Raw genomic sequence first — 16,894 nt, 5'->3', positions numbered from 1 at the left:
TGTTCCTTCACAGGCCACTGATTCTGGGAACCCACCACAATCTGCAAGCTTGCTTCTGAGCATCACTGTGGAAGATGTGAATGACAACCCACCAGTGCTCCCCCAAAATTCCTACTCTGTGACTGTGAGGGAGAATGAGCCTCCACATGTGGTGAGAGGCACTGAGAATAAACAGTGCACTTGTTTTCTGTCTGGGCAACTGGAAGGGGCAGTAATCTCTCATGGCTGTGCATTGGTGAACACCATTTTTTAGTTTGTGGGGCCTGTGGAATCACACAGCATGTTTGGTTTGTATGACACAGGAGTACCTGCCCCACTGATTGCTCCCAAAACTCTGAAAAAGAGTGAGAGCTGCTCCCCCTTTCCCTCTCATCCTCAGCAGTGATTCCACACTGCACAGACTGAGTTTTCATTGGATCTGTGGGCAACATGTTTTAAAGATGTTTGGTGCTGTAGGTGTTGTGCATTTGTCCAGCATCCCTTTGTTCTTAAGCTTATCCGTCTTAGAATTGTGGGATGGTTTGGGTTGGAAGGGCCATTAAAGATCATCTTGTTCCAGCCCCTCAGCCATGGGCAGGGCCACCTTTCTCAAAGACCAGGCTGCTCAGAGCCCCATCCAGCCTGGCCCTGAACACTTCCAGGGATGGGGCATCCCAGCTTCCCTGGGCAGCTCCCAGTGCATCCATTCCTGGCTCCATTTCTGCCTGGCAGATGTGCCCTAAAGGTTACAGGAGTCAAGGGGAGAGGGGACACCTGGCAGTCTGTAACTGCTCTGCCACAGGCTCTGCCACAATTCCAGCAATGCAACTAATCAACTAATGAGTGATTCAGTCAGTATACATTCTGTGGGTCAATACCAGGCTTGTGGGCATGTTTTGCCACTCTCTTTGCTCTGCTTTTATTTGCTGACTTTTTTTCCTTTTCTTTTAGATTTTGAGTGCAGTGGCCACAGATGCAGACATAGGGTACAATGCCATCATTCATTACACCATAACTGGAGAGACAGCTTCGTTTCATGTTGGAGAACTTTCTGGAGATATTGCAACCCTTCAGCCTCTGGACTATGAAAGTCAATCCCAGTACAAGTTTATTCTGAAAGCTTTCAATCCTGGAGAGCCACATCTCCAGGACACAGCAAACATTACAGGTAGCTCTGCTTTACCACAGAAAATGAACTTTCATTAACAGCCCTAGGGAATATTTCACCATGTGTAATTATGAGATATAAACCAATATTAATGCAGTCTGCTAGAGTAAATTATCAAAAATGATAGTGTGATCTTTTCACTCAAGCCAAATGAAATTTTTCTAAATAAAGTTTGCCATGTCAAAAATGAGGATTTTTCACACAAGCTGATATTACTTCCTTCAATATAGTCACAATTTTTTTTCTGTTTTCTGAGAACCTATTGGCATTTTGATTGAAAATGTTTCCAAAAACATAATTCAGGTTTTTTTCTGGTTGTATACAGAAGGGCAGTTTCTAGGGTGATAAACAGTGTTGACAGTGATTTTTAGTCTTGTTAAAATGATTGCCAGTGCTTGATTACTGGCTTTTTTCCCTTAAAAAAAATATATAATGTTGTTTTGGAGGAAAAAAGGCATAAAAATTTTTGTGAAGTTGGTATCCTAGCTCTTGGCCAGCCCTACTTTTGATCAGTATGACTGGATATATTCTCATTCAGAGGAGCTGTGTTGGTTTATACTTGCTGAAAAAAACACAACTGGTAACCATTTAGGTAAAACTCACCAAATGTGATGATTCTTTCTCAGTTACTGTGGAAGATGTCAATGAAGAAGGACCCGTGTTTGACCAGCCCTCATATCACAGGATCCTCCTAGACAATTCTACAGCTGGCACACTGGTAGTGGACATCAATGCAAGAGATGAAGGCAAGGGTTATGATGAAGGCATTTTCTACAATATCTCAGGTATGTTAGGAAAAACTCTTAGAGCTGTTTATTACTGGGACACTTGGCACTGCTAAAGCAACTGCATGACACCAGAATGAGAGAGAATGGTCATAAACTGAACTGGTGGGTTCTGACTGCATAGAAGGTGTAAAAAATCCTCTGTGAAGATCAGTAATTAAAGGAAGAGGTTGCCCAGAGAGGCTGTCCGTGGAGATTCTCACCTGATGGATCAAAGCCTTGTACAGCCTGTGCTGAATTGCCTCCTGGCCACGTTTTTAGCCAGGAGGTTGGACCAGAGGGGGGTGCCTTGCTCCAGGTATAGGATTTCAACCTGTGCCTCCTCACTCCTGGGCATGCACTGCAGTCACTTGTCTCTGCTGGTTCCAGGGAACATCTCCAACACTCCTTTTTCTGTTTTCAGGTGGAAACTCAGGCGGCTTCTTCAGTCTTTCCAGTAGCACAGGAGAGCTCAGGCTAACAAGAGATTTATCCACACAAACTGTTCCCCTGTACTACTCCTTGAACGTCACCGCCACGGATTCGGGGCTGCCGCCTCTTTCAGCCTCTGTGAAGGTACCAACATTTCTGCCTGGCCTTCTCTTTACTTCCCCAGATTGCTTTATTCTAAACTGAGCACAGCCACACCAGGAGAGGGGTATTAGTCAGGCAAAACGATGCAAACCAGGAATCAGAATGTCAGAGATTTATTTCTGACATGAATGACATAAATGTCTGATTTATTTTTGTTTCAGGCTACATATAACAGTTACCAAGTTATGCTGCCCTAGCAATTGCTGGCACACTACCCAAAATGGTTGTGATCATTCCATTTCAGAAAAGACAGACAGAAGCTCCAGGCTGTGAGGGAGGAGAGTTAGAGCTGTAGAGACTTCTGTGTAAGGTCAGAGTGGGACAGCCAGAAAGGTTGTAATGGAAATATTCGATAAATTAACAGGAGATGGCAAATAAAGTGTTCCTGTTTATTTTCCCCTAATGTAAGAAAAATAATTTCTAGATTGAAGAGTGAGAAATGTAAATGTGATTTAAAAATTATTTTTACACAGTGCTTATAACTTGCTGGTGAACTTTTGCCACTAAATATCACAGCAGAATTTAAAAAAAAAGAACTAGAAATCTATATGCATAAAGATGTAGAAAATTATCTTCAACAACCTTAAAATGTAGACTTACAAGCCATCATTCTTCAGATGATTAGACAGCAGCTGTCTGGCAACAGATATAAAATATTTTTGTGAAGCAGTAGGCATTTTTTATTTACCACCTCTCACCTTTTGTTCTTAATCTATAAATCAATCACACAATAGTTTTAAAATACTGTGTGTGCAAACTCCTGCTCTGGTTACACCCTCTCCAGTGGAAGGCTGGAGATGAGTGCATCTCTCTGAGAGCTGCTTAGTTCAAGTCCTTTGAAATGTGCTGATGTGAGGAACTGGAGCTCTGCATTTAGCAAAGCACCCAGGTGAACCTAAACTGAGGAGGTTTTTGCTGTTTCCCACCAGTATTTGCTGCCTTCAGGGCAGTATCAAACACAGCAGGCAGCAACCCCAGGCTTCTTTCTCCTCACTGACCGAAGCCTGGACTTGTCCTACACCTCAGTAGGAAAGTTTTTGCTAAAGCTGCAAACACCACCCCCATGGCCACGTCCTTTTCTCTGCAGGTGTCAGTCGTGGTTGCTCCCATGGATGTGTCCTTCCCACTGTTCCTGGAAGAAGCCTATCACCCTGCCCCCCTGGCAGAGCAGAGCCCCCCAGACACATTTGTTGTGGAGGTCAGAGCCTTGTACAAGCTCCCTGTGGACTACAGCATCACCTCTGGAGATGAGAAGGGTGAGCCCTGGATGTGGAGAACAGGAGGAGCCCTGAGTGTTGGGATGGTTTCTTCTCTCCGGGTTTGTGCTCTTCCCTCAGTTCCACAGCCATGAACACTGAGTGTTGGGATGGTTTCTTCTCTCTGGGTTTGTGCTCTTCCCTCGGTTCCACAGGGTGGAACCATTACCCCTGGGTGGCAATGAAGCCAGGGCACCATTTTGGGGTGGATCAGGTGTGGGCATGGCACTGAATTTCTGTCAGAGAAGCACAAGGCACGTGGTGCAGGGCTGGCATCATCAGCTCTGTGCTGTGTCTGCTGCAGGAAGATCAGGCTGGACCTGGTCAGGCATAAAGTTACTCTGGCTGGACGAAAAATAACTAATAGCACAAAAACTTCTAGGAAAGAAAAATAACTCAGCAATGTTTTCCTAACAAATGTGAGTGCCTAGAGTGAGTTTGTATGCAGTCAAGTGCATCAGTGCTTTGTCACATGTGGTTTATTGCTAAATATAGAGCTGATTTTAATCTATCATCAAACAGCCAATTTGTACTTCAGTTTTCTGAAATGTTTTGTATGAAGTCGTGTTCTTGAAGGTAGTTGCAAATTCCTCACCTTCACTAAGAACAGGACTTGTTAGGAAATATAAAAAGTTTCTAACTGAAAGAGGGGCAAATAATCTCTGACTGTTTCAGAGGAATGTGAATACCTGGCTGGAGAGTGGTATAGTGAATTTTCTCCCTTTGGGTTCCCATCTGACCTTCTGAATTGTTTCTTTTTGTTAATTACAGCCCTGGATATATCTGACATTCTTATCAACCTTGTAAAAACATTGAATTGCATTTTGTTCTTTGAAGAATACTGTAACATACAATATTCATATAAATAATATTCAATTTTCACTGAAGGATTCATATCTTCAGTTTCAACTAATGGAATCATAACCAGAATAATTTCTGGTTGATTTTTTTGAACAGGGTATTTCCTTATCCATCCATCCAATGGTGTTGTAAGAACAAGTAAGAATCTAAAACTGGAAGATTTTCCAGTAAATTTCAAGGTACGAGCAACAGACTCATCCAATGCTGCCATATTTAATGAAGTGGAAGTGAAGGTGGAAGTCCTTGATGAAAACAATTTCCCCCCAGTTTTCCCATCTTCTCTACTAGAAGAGAGATTGCCAGAGGTAAGAAAATGTCATCAAACTGAATCACAAAAATAAGTCTTCAAAATAACAATAATAAAAAGAATCTTTTGTTGAGTATACAAGTAAACCTTCAGGAGCTGGGCAGACTTGCTGTTCTGTCCTACCCCATGGTGTTGTGAGGTTTATTTCAATCCCAATGCACACCAAGAATAATCTAGAGGTGTGGATTTATTGAAGAAAAAGTGAATCTTTTCTAATAGGGGGCTCCATTAAGGAAGAACTACCACTGCATTTTGAATGTTTTACATAGAGAATATTCAGGTGAATTTGAAATCTACTGGATGTGCTGGGCACCCCATAGGCTCCCACTCTGCCTTTTGTGAGGGAGCTTCACACAGGGCAGTACCAGGGCACAGTCTCTAATTTAACAATATTTCTGCTCTTGCTCATGTACAGTCTGTTGTGATTTTGCTGGCACAAGTGATCAGCAGCAGAGAACAAGCCAGATCTCAGTCAGATTTTCAGACACTGTGGTTCTCTACAGAAGAAGCCACAGCATTTAAATATGTAAAAGCATCTTGCTCAACATTTCACTCTTCAATTTTGAAGCAAAACTTTTCACACTTTAATCTGCTGGTTGCTTTTTTTTTTTTTTAAAAAAGAAGCACATTGATCATGTTGATATTTTATAGAGCACATACCTTGCCTTTGAGATCCCCAGCTGATGCACACATATTGTCTTTAGCAGCCACAACTGATTTGAAGTCTAGTCCGTTTCTACCACTGAATTAGAGATTCAATTTATTACACATAATTTTAATGTTCCCAGGGAGTTTAATGGAGAAGAACTAAAATCACACTCCCCGACCTTAAAAAATTGATTTCCATGTGAAATATTTACACAGTGGGAATTGCTGGATACCCTGTTGGATCAAATAACTTCAGATCAGGTCTCAAATGGCCCTGCAAGAGAAACACTGATACCTTCTGTCAATCTTGGTGCAAAGAACATTGTTTAAAAGGAAAATTAGATTGTTTATTTTAATAATTATTAGCCAACTAGTGTTCAGAAAGAAATGTGATTTTGGAGTTGAGAACACCCATTGAGTTTCACGGGAGAAGGGGCTGTTGCACAGAAATAACAGCACATCAGATATTGAGGTTAACATTTGGGCTGTTTGAAATAATATTGCTTCCTGAAAATTGCAGCTATATGTAGAGATATGGGGGGAGGAAAACAGTTATTTTCTGTAAATTAGAGAAAGCAAGAGACTCTCTTACTGTGTGGATCAAGCTGTATAATTTTGATTTTAAAATGTCTATACTAGTGTAAGTGGATGCAGTACCTGTTACTTTTACATAATTCAAGCAATTACAGCAAAGCAGTCTCTGAGATGCTCAATCCTTCTTCCTGCAGCATTCCCCTGCTACTCAGATTGTGCAGCTGAAAGCTCAGGACAGTGACACTGGCAGAAATGGTTTCCTGACGTATGGCATTCTCAATGGACAAGGACTGAAATTCAGCATAAATGAAACCACTGGAATCCTTTATTCCACTGCCCCCTTTGATTATGAAGAGGAACCCACAGAGTACCAGGTTTGCTTTAGATATATTAAATCTTTATTTTTCTCTTGGAAAACAGGTAGCACTTGTGCTTTTGTTTAGCTTGACAAGGCTTGAGCATTTTCTGCATTGGTTTAGAATGGGAGCATCTCAAGGCATGAGGCATTATTAAAACAAGGCACTGCCTTTTGACTAGAATGAAATTCAAGCACAGCTCATTGTTCACCTGCCTTGGAAACACTTCAGCACATGAATAACTAATTTCACAATGACAGCTCATGTATTCAGCCCTGTCTGATGCCTGAACCTGTGCTGAGATCTTGCAGATATGATTCTCAGTTAATCTGCTTTTTGTTGTTGCCACTGTTGGATATTTTTTATTGTCTTATTTTGCTTCAAGCAAAAATATTGGTGAATTTGTTGGTTCTACACAAAAAGACTTTTTTATTCACCCAAATACTCCTTAAGTTTTCAATAATAATTTTGAGGTGAATTCAGAATGGGACTTTACATAAGAATATTTCAAAGATTAAGATTTCCCAAGGTTTTTTTAATCCTTATGCAAGAACCTCTTTGTGTGACCTCTCACTACCAAAACTGTGCAACTTACAGGTTGTGGTGTATGCTGAAGATGATGGGATCCCTGAGAAGAAGAGGGGTTACTGCACAGTTGTGATAAAGATCACTGACATTAATGACTGGCCACCTGTGTTTGATCCAGTGCCTGACTTCAGTGTCCAGGAAAATGTGCCTGTGGGATTCATAGTTGGAAAAATCACAGCATCAGACAGAGACATAGGAGACAATGCCTTCATTCTGTATGAGCTCACAGGTAACAAGCAATTCTGCCACTGCACTGGCACTTTGTCTGTACAATTATGAATGTAATTAGTATTACCCATGTTATTTCTTAACCTCTTTCCACCAAAGCCAAGAATGTTCACTTTCTCCTGGTTTGGAATGTTACTAATTCATGCTCATAAAATTTTCAAACCTTGGCTCATGTTTCCAATGCCCATCCACTCAAAATATTTCTGTTCTTCTTCTACATTATCCATACGTTACTTAAAAATTGTTTTGATGAGTTCATGGCACAAGTAAACATATAATTTAAGAGTGCATTTAATTATGTGCTGCTAAGATGTATTAATTGATGATGCTTGTTTAAATCTGTCTCAGGCGAGGGAGAAAATATATTTGAAATAGATGCAATACAGGGCATCATTAAGATAAAGAACTCTCCAGACTATGAAACCATGAATAAATACAACCTCACAGTGACTGCAGTCAACAATAAATCTGCCCCTTTCTATCAGGTAAGAGACCATTACTGTAATGAACAGCAACACTTGAGAGTGGATTTTGAACTGCTGGGAGGGAGATCCATCCCAGCCATTTATTGTGTAGAATAAATGAGTCACCTCATCATGTTTAGAGTCAGACTTCTACAGCCTTTAACCACACTGAGTAGTAGTATACTTTAATTATGTGAAATATTCAAAATGATGCATGGTAGGCATTGACCCTGAATTGTTTGCTGACTGGCCTGTTCTGGGGAGCTGGAGTTGTCTCCTGCTGTTAGAACTGTAAGTGATGTGATAACTTGTTGTGGGAGAGGAAGTATTTTCAGCAGATTGTTCTAGTTCTGCTGTATTTCTTTTATTTGAAAAGTTATTAGGCACTTCTTTAACAGAATCAGAGCATGTGTGGTTTCCTTAACTGCATGGAGGACATGTTGGTCTCCTAAACATGCCCTGTTCTTATTCATTCAGACACCTTTCAAGGAGAATCCTACTGCAACACTGAATTCCTGCCTCTCCTGCTAAAATCCTGTAGTGATCTCTGATGCTGAGTTCACCCAATTAAACCCAGACAATATTTTACTGCGGCCTTTTCCAAGCCTGATTTATCACTTTTGTTGCACGTAAAGAAAACACAATGCTAAATAAGAGTTTCTAAATACTCTGAGATGCATGGCACCCCTTTGTTTCCTAGGCAGCCATCCATGTCAGAGTTGCAGTGATGGATGTGAATGACAATGCCCCAGTGTTTGCCCAGAGCTCCTACTCTGCTGCCATGAACATGGTGAATCCTGTGGGGGCTCCTGTCCTCACCGTGAGCGCCACCGACCGCGACCAGGTGAGAGATTCCTCTGTGACCTGAGCCTCAGCACAGCACATCCTGCTCCTCCTCCAGGCAGAAAGGGAATCCTGCTTCACTGCTGAGAACTGGAAATGAGGAGTTTAGCTGGCTCTGCCTTGACACTGATGTACTCCCTGCTCTGGGCATGTTTCCTCAGCTCTATTTCCTTTAATTTTACTCTTTCCTATACAGAGCTGCACACACCAGTGCTTCAGAAGTACACATGGACTGAAGCCATTTAGTGTCTCTGAAGTTATTTGAGCTTTTGAGGTAGAAGAATCTGTAAAAACTAAACATCATATAGCTGGAAATATGAGCTCACCAAACTCCTTTGAGCAAGGAAATGTCTGCTCACCAAACTTCTCTAAGTGTGGCACCCCAACTGATCCTCTCTGTCCCCACTGTTATTAAATGTAATTTTGTTTGATATATCTGTACTACACCCATCAAATAGGATCCAGGCACTGGCAGGGATATCCAGTAGTCAACCACATCACCATGACAACATCACTAGTAATTATTTCATTTACAAGATGAAACATCTCCAAGTGACAACAAAATAGGTGTAGCAGGTGCCTTCCTATTTCTTCATGCATAATTTTGGTTGGAATAGCTGCAGCTGTGGTACATTGCTGCAAATAATCTAACGGCCCTTTTTTAATCAGCCTTTTCAATGATTCTGTATAAAAAGTGCAATTGCCTTTGAAAATTACTGAACTGTGGGAGATCTTCATTGAGACCTCAGTGAAACTCCTCCTTCAGCTGTGCAGAGTGGCACTTGTCCTCCCTGTGCCACCCTCACTACTCTGTCCCCCTCTACACATCTAGCTTATTTTCATTAGAGACTTTTTGCCATCTTTTTACTGTGTAAATGACCAATGTATTGTGTATTTTCTTCTGCTTTGTGTTTCTTTTTAATTTTTACGCATCCTACCATGGTTTTCATTCTTAAAAAAAAACAAACAAAACAGTGTTTTCAAAATAATTCCACTAGAGACATTCAGATGTTTTTTGGATCTCTGTTTCAGTGTTTATCCTACCCTTCCAAACACACTCCCATTTCCATGATTTTGTGTTTCTTTCCTGGCAGGGGCACAATGGCCTCATTGAGTATTACATCCTCCCGGACGCCGACGTGAGCCCCTTCTTCCTGATAGAGGATTTGAGTGAGGGGAAGATAATTACAACTGGGAACCTGTCTAGGTCTGGAGAGATGCACTTGACAGTGATGGCAAAGGACAAAGGCTCTCCCCCTTTAAATGGCACTGCTGTGGTTACTCTGAGCGTGTTTGACAACCGTCCCTTTGTTCCTCGCTTCAACCAAAGTGAGATCAGGTGAGGCTTTCACATTCACTTAAATAACTGGGATGTCTTCCCCAGGGGGTGCAAAACAGAGCAAACTTGAAGGTCACTTTCATATTTCTCCATGCAGAAGAAAGGACATCAGTTTTGGGGGTTTGTTAAAGCAAAACACAGGAAATTCTGCTATGCTTGGGGTTCTGTGAATGTGAGCTGGGGCATTGCCTTTTATTTCTCTACTTTGCAGCTTTATAAGCCAGACTCTTTGTCTCTTTGCTCTTCAACACTATAAAACATTTTTCCTTAGGTTTTACTCAAGGATGACCCAAAATCTGACTGGAAAACCAACCAGGGTTTGCACTGTATTCTGAAAGTTGGGCAGATCTGGCAAACTGGGGAGAGGGGGCAAGATTTTCCACAGAGAACTCTCTTTTAAAAAGTTAAATTTCAAAGCCTGCCTGGGCAACCACTGTTGGCAAATCTAACATTATGGTTCATCATTTATTTCCTGCATCAGCATTTTTGTTTTGGAAAACACTGGAGTGGATTATTTTATTTATGGTTTTGCTGTGGCTGAAACTTCAGGCAAACCAATTGACTACACTATTGTATCTGGCAATGAAAGAGGTGAGTACCAGCCCCATTTTAAGTTAAAATACCCAGGAGAACATCATAACCTGTCTTTTGCATGACAGGTGCTACTGTGCATAAATGAGGAGATGGAGAGCATGGATAAAACTTTTTTAAAAACAGGAGTTTTTAAAAAACAGATAATTTTTTTCAGGGCTTTTCAGCATTGACTTTGCTGATCTTTGGCTTTAGGAAGGGTGGTAACTTGCTAAGAAATGGCTTCTTTTATTCTTAAATTTTGAGATAAGAATAATTTAGAGACTGGGGGAGCTAAAATAGAAAGTGTGGTTCACAAGCAGCTTCCTCCCTGCCAATCACTTTTAGTCCTTCATTTCCTTGCATTTATGTTAAGGCATCTGCCCTCTTGCAGCTGTGCCCAGGTTCCATTTGGCCCACAGCAAAGGAATTACATAGAAACTGAGAGAAAACTTGGAAATGCATTTTAAAAAATGGAGCTGTGCAGAAGGAGCTGCAATTCTCCTTATTTGTGAAATCATGTGAAATCCTTTGTTCACATTTACTGCTCCTTGGCACGTTTAAGAGCTGTTTGGTGTGGGGTAGGAGCCCTGGTAGCTGTGGTGATGCCTTTGCTGCCTGGCCAGTGGAAGTGTTGAATTCCACCTTGTTCAGAGCAGAGCAGCCATGGACACATCCCAAGGGCAGCTAATGGCAGCTGTCGCAGCAGAAGTGTGTGCTTGTCCTTTCAGGTCACTTCAGACTGGATCCTGAAAGTGGTGAGCTGAGAACAGCAGTTAATTTGGACTATGAGGAAGTTTCTCAGTATGTGGTTTTAATTCAAGCAAACCCAAGAGTCTCCTCTGCTGCAGAAGTGCAGCGTTCAGGTAACTTCTCGCTTTAAATTACATTCCAGGGGAGCAGTGGACACACGTTTTGTGTTTGCAATGCAGACAGGAGCTGTGATTCCCTTTAGGCTGTGAGGTTTGATGTGACCTGAGGAGGTGCAGGCTCTCACTGGTGTTTCCCCAGGGCTGTTTGCTGACAACGCGGCCATGCTGGCCATCTCCGTGCAGGACGTGAACGAGCAGCCCGCCTTCCCCAGCCCCTCCTACCGGGCCCGCATCCCCAGCGCTGTGCCCTACAAATACCCTGTCACCACAGTCCAGGTACGGTATTCCTGTGCTCCCCACAAGGACAAACCCTGGCGCAGAGCTGGGTTTCCCCCACTGTGTTAGAGGAGCCTTCAAGCTGCTCCTGAGAGCTGAGTTTACTGCTTGAAGAACAAGGTGCGGCCCAAAAGCCACAGGCTGAGTGTCTCAAATCACCTGTTTTAAACCCAGGCCACAGATCCAGACTCAGGAGACAATGGACGTCTGCAGTACACCTTAGTGGGAGGCCAAACCAATGAATTTGACATCGATGAAAACACAGGGCAGATTTTCACAGTTTCTGTAGCAGGAAAAGCTGGAACGTTTTATCTGCAAGTCCAAGCTGCAGACCAAGGCACAAGAAGACTCACAGCCCAGACAACAGTCAATGTAAGGAAGATTTTTATGTATAATCCTGATTTACTTCCATGTCAGAATTGTAAACAAGAAGGGCTAATTTTGGTAATGGCAAAACTACAAAATTACTTCTTAACTGTGTCAATAGGCCTGTCAGATACATGAATATTTACATACAGGAATTAAGAGGTTGCCATTTTCACTGACATATAAAAATATGTTGGCATGAAAACTGACTTTGGGAGGACAATTACTTTGGGGGTCTTTGTGGGGTTTTTTTTGATCAATCTATGAGAGGTACAAAAGCTTTAGGAAATTTTATCTGTGATTCTTTATTAGGTAACTGTTGATTCCAGTTCCAGCAGCAATGTTGTGATGCTGGTGCTAAATCAGAAGATCAGTGCTGTGGAAAGAAAAAGTGTTGAAGTACAAAGGTATTTTTGAAACTGTGAAGCTTATTCTGGTATAATATCTAATGATAAATTCAGAGTTTGGGATAGGGGTCTGATAGCCTGCAGCCAGTGCTCATGAAAAGCCAGGCCTTCAATCTGACAGAGCTCAGAATAATTTGAGCAAGTTCACAGGAATCCACCAATTTTTGCCTTGTAAGTTTTTACTCTGAAGCTGACACGTCTCAAAGAGGTCACTGGACTAGACAATTTCATGTGGTCTCTTCCCACCTCAAGGTTTGTGTCATTTTTAACAGCCTAGGATAAAGGTTTTCATGGATAGCAGGATAAAAACGTGGAGACATAGGGCAGACAGCACAAACCAAACCCACCATTAAATTAAAACCACAATTGGCCTTTTGGGCATGTTAACAAAGATGGAAGATCTTTTGTTTGGCTACATATAAACATGTATTTAAATTGGAAAGGTTGAGTCCTGTGCTTATGAAGGGAAATCACTCTGAATGTGGGCAAAATGAGTTTGTGATGTTGGTGTTATTACAGACCAGTTCTTGTTGGTAAAAATGAAATGGAAAACTTTCTTGGAAGCAGCTGGTGCTGACTGCTGCCAGAATGAAGAATTAACTGGGCCACTGGTTCCACCCAGCATGAAATCTCTGGAAAAAGAGGAGAAAACAATAAGGATTATGAGACTGAATTTCCCTCCTCCCCACCATTACTGTTTATAGTAATCTATAGATATTTTCCCTCTACTGCTCACTCACTCAACAATTTTGGACAAATAGCTTAATTCCTTGGCTGATAATAATCCTGCATTTTTACATGCTTCAATCAAAATACCTGCCAAGGTCATTTTATTAGTATCAATTAATATCTGCCAAGTGTTGTACTAAATACTACTTCATTTAATTTCCAGAGTAAAAGAATCTGTCATTGCCCAGCTAATTAAAAATGTTTTCTTCATATGATGCTAGGGTCCTGGAAGAGAAACTTAGATGGAATGTATTCGTGCTTAATATCTATCCCAAGGAGTCTGACAGAAATTCAAGGAGCAGCACTGATGAAACCCACATAGACATCATTGCTTTTGATGAGGCCCACCAGGAAGTACCTGCAGAAGATGTGAAAAGGTCTGTGTGGCACAGTCTGACCTGTGGGGGTCAGAGCTCATGCAGACAGGACATTTTAGAATTCAGAAAGCTGATCCACTATTTACTGATAATCTAATTTCCAGAGCTAGCCAAAAACATGAGTAAGGCTGTTTCATTGTGCAAATCAGATTTAAAAGTGAGAGAAAATTTAAGAGAAAAAAAGCTGACGGAGAAAGAATATAATTAAAATATAATTTAATAGTTTAATATAATGAAATAATAGTTTAATGTAATTAAAATATATATTGACCTGATATATATATATATATACACACTTTATATATATGTTTGTATACATATATATATACACACCATATATACAGACTATATATATATAGACTATTTAAAACCCCACACTCCAGGTGTATTTTACATTTCTTTGGTAACCTGTCAGTCATGTAGATCCTAGTTCAGGTGTCCAAGCTCTGCAGCATTTCAGGTCACAAGCCCCAGGGCTGGCTGCTGGAAAACAGAGCTTCTCCTGAAGAGGAGACACGACAAGCCCGAACGCTGGGGAAGGTCCTGGCAGAGCAGGGAGGGATATTCTGCATTTTCAAACCAATGTATTTTCAAACACATGGCCACTTTCGCTGTGTCCCCAGGAAGCTGAGGGAGCAGAGGGCTGCCATTGAGCAGGGGCTGCAGCAGGTGTTCTCAGCCCCCGTCAGCGCGGCCGTGCCCGAGGCCCTGGCGGCCGCGGCAGCCCCGGAGCGCACGGCCGCCATCGTGCTGGGCGTGCTGCTGGCCGCCACCTTCATCGCCTTCCTGGCCTACGTCCTGCTGGACCTCAAAAGGAAAAGGTACCAGGGTTTGCCTTCACAGTGTCACCCATCTTCACTGCTGATGGGTTTAATGAAAGGTGTTTGTTTGATAAATTAGCGGCTTTTGCGGGGAGCGCTGCCCGAGATTTGTTATGTTGGATGCACCACACACAACTGGAAGTTGTTTCTTCTTGTGTTTGTCACACAGCAAAAGCAGAAACAAATAGTTCTGAACCAGAGAAATGTGGGCAGCAGAAATTTTCACTGTGAGGAGGGGCACATGGGTCTTTTCCAACCCCATAAATGATGAAATCAAGGGAGGTTTTGCTGCTTAACTTCAGTGGCAGCATGGCCACATGGGAGAGGAAAACAATTTCCAGAAGGGAAGCAAACATTTACCCTGCTACCATTATGGAAAAATAGGAAATACTCCAAACTAATCCCCAGAACAACACTGAAAATAAATGTTGTGTATTCAATTTATAACACAAGTAACTCATCTTCTGTTTCTAAAACAACTGTAAAGCCAATCTCCAAAAGGAATTTTTTATTCTTATTATTTTAATGTATTATTTTCAGAAAGTATGGGAAACAGGATTTGGTTAAGAAAGTTGATGTTATGGAGGGCATTGATAACCCGTGGGCAGATGACAAAAATGGAAGCCTGAAAAGCTTAGAAAAACCAGAACATATGAATAATTGGTAAGTAGACTGCTGCAATCACAAATTTATAAAAAACTGCATATAAAAACCATGGTTCTAGTTTATTTTGTTACCATAGGATTTCCCTTGGATTTCCCACTAGGCTATAGGTCCATTTTTAAGGACCCTGAACATGACAAATTAAAAATCTCTACACTTGAAGGAAGTTAATACCTTTTAATCTTGTATCAAAGGCAGATTCCTACTTACTCTTTAGCAAATTGTTAATCCTAATGCAGAAAAGACCCTTCAGGATACAGGAAGCTATTTAATCCCCTGGGTACAATCCCACTAATTTTGAGATCAGTGTAATTTTGAGATGCTGCTCTTGGTTGTAGAGAGGCTGAGATTTTTGTCTATGGTGCTGTGAAATCTCTGACCTCTCTTAGGAGAACAGAGGTAATGTCATTTGACAACCTGGAAGGCACCAGAGGAGATGATGCTGAAAAAGATGAAATTCAGGCCCCTGAAAAAGGCAATTACCTGGAGACAGTGCTGCTGGATTACAAGGGTGAAAGTGAGGAACATGGAGCACCTGAAAAAGCTGCTGAAAGTAGAAATGTGGAGGTCCAGCCCACAGCGAAATTCACAACACAACAGGTAATGAGATTTATGATTGCAAAGCATGGAGTGAAAAGTATTTTATTGTTATTCACCAAGTAATTGAAGGAATTATCAAAAAAACTAATCCAATAGAACTAAAACCAAAAATATATTGTCAAGTAATCCCTGGGAGTGTCCAAGGACAGGGCTGGGAGTGACCTACTCTAGTGCAAGGCGTCCCTGCCCATGGCAGGGGGTTGGGGCTTGACAATCTCTTAAGGTCCCTTCCACCCCAAACCATTTTGTGATTCTATTAAAAAATCTTAGGAGGAGGAGGAGGGGCTGTTTGTCTATGCCTAGAAGAAGGAACAACACTTTAATCCAGAAGTGATGACTCTCTTCTGTCTTTATGGACTGTGAACAGTAAAGGGCTCACAATTTTACAATTTCCACCGTTTATCATTTCTCCACACTCAACCATTTGTAGCTCTCTGCCTCACCTGCGCTATGCCTTTTTGCAGGACTCCTTTCCAACAGACACAAACCAGAAGCCAGCTCTCTCCTTCTTAACACCTCAGCCCACGCTGCCTGCCCCTGAGAAAGAACTGAAAGGAGTCAAGTTTTCAGAGGTGGCAGTGATTTTGGACCCAGAGCCCGGAGATGATGAGTCTGAGGACGATGAGCCTGGAGATGATGAGTCTGAAAACGATGAGTCTGGTGATGATGTATCTCTCTGATAAGAACACTCCATGAAGAACATTTTTAGAAAAACCACAATGAGACTCATTGGAACAGCTCAGAATTAAATGAGCAATAAGAATATGGGAATGTTATCCAGATTTTAATTTTGTTGCTGTTTTAAGGATGGATGAGGAAGAGAACAAGCAATATGCGGGAAGGGCTGCAGTGCTGCGCTGCAGGGCTGCTTTCCCAGCAGCAGCGCTGTCTCACTGTGTATTTAATTTCTTCTGGCACGTGTCAAAGACAAGACAATAAACCCGATTCCAGAGGCGCTGCCTTGTCATTGCTTCAGATCGCGTAATTTGGGGACATCAATTCCGTTCTTGTGCGCAGAATCGTCCGCCGCAGCGTCTGAAAACCAGAGTCTGTTTTCTCATTTTCCTGTTCTCCATATTTTTTTCTCTCTCTCTCCTCTTTTCCAGCGAGGCGGTGCCTTTCCCCGGAGCAGCCCCGAAGGAGCGGCTTTTCCCGGACCCAGGAGCGGCTTTTCCCGGGCACGGGAGCGGCCGCCGGGCCCCAGGGCAGCGCGGAGGCTCCGGGCGCTGCCGTCCCCGCTGCCTCCGCCCCCCGCGCCGGGAGGAAGGGCAGGGCAGGGCCGGG

The 16,894-nt window shown here is 42.2% G+C and overlaps 1 protein-coding gene across 1 annotated transcript; it reads left to right on the top strand.

The window, feature by feature from the left end:
- The first annotated feature begins 440 nt into the window (after positions 1-440).
- On the top strand, positions 441-16,885 carry LOC131080834 (cadherin EGF LAG seven-pass G-type receptor 3-like). Its single transcript, XM_058019396.1, has 21 exons — positions 441-452; positions 931-1,147; positions 1,774-1,932; positions 2,336-2,487; positions 3,593-3,761; positions 4,719-4,927; positions 6,306-6,485; positions 7,065-7,284; positions 7,632-7,768; positions 8,448-8,591; positions 9,685-9,929; positions 10,411-10,520; positions 11,231-11,365; positions 11,511-11,647; positions 11,822-12,019; positions 12,326-12,420; positions 13,371-13,526; positions 14,150-14,347; positions 14,888-15,010; positions 15,400-15,610; positions 16,075-16,885. Exons 1-21 carry the CDS (start codon positions 441-443, stop codon positions 16,288-16,290), a joined length of 3,423 nt encoding a protein of 1,140 aa, XP_057875379.1. The 3' UTR covers positions 16,291-16,885.
- Positions 16,886-16,894: the final 9 nt, after the last annotated feature.

Source organism: Melospiza georgiana, chromosome 3, assembly GCF_028018845.1.
Source record: "Melospiza georgiana isolate bMelGeo1 chromosome 3, bMelGeo1.pri, whole genome shotgun sequence".
Classification (NCBI taxonomy): Eukaryota; Metazoa; Chordata; class Aves; order Passeriformes; family Passerellidae; genus Melospiza; species Melospiza georgiana.
Note: the sequence above shows the minus strand (reverse complement) of the source record. Positions and strands in the feature narration are given on the sequence as shown.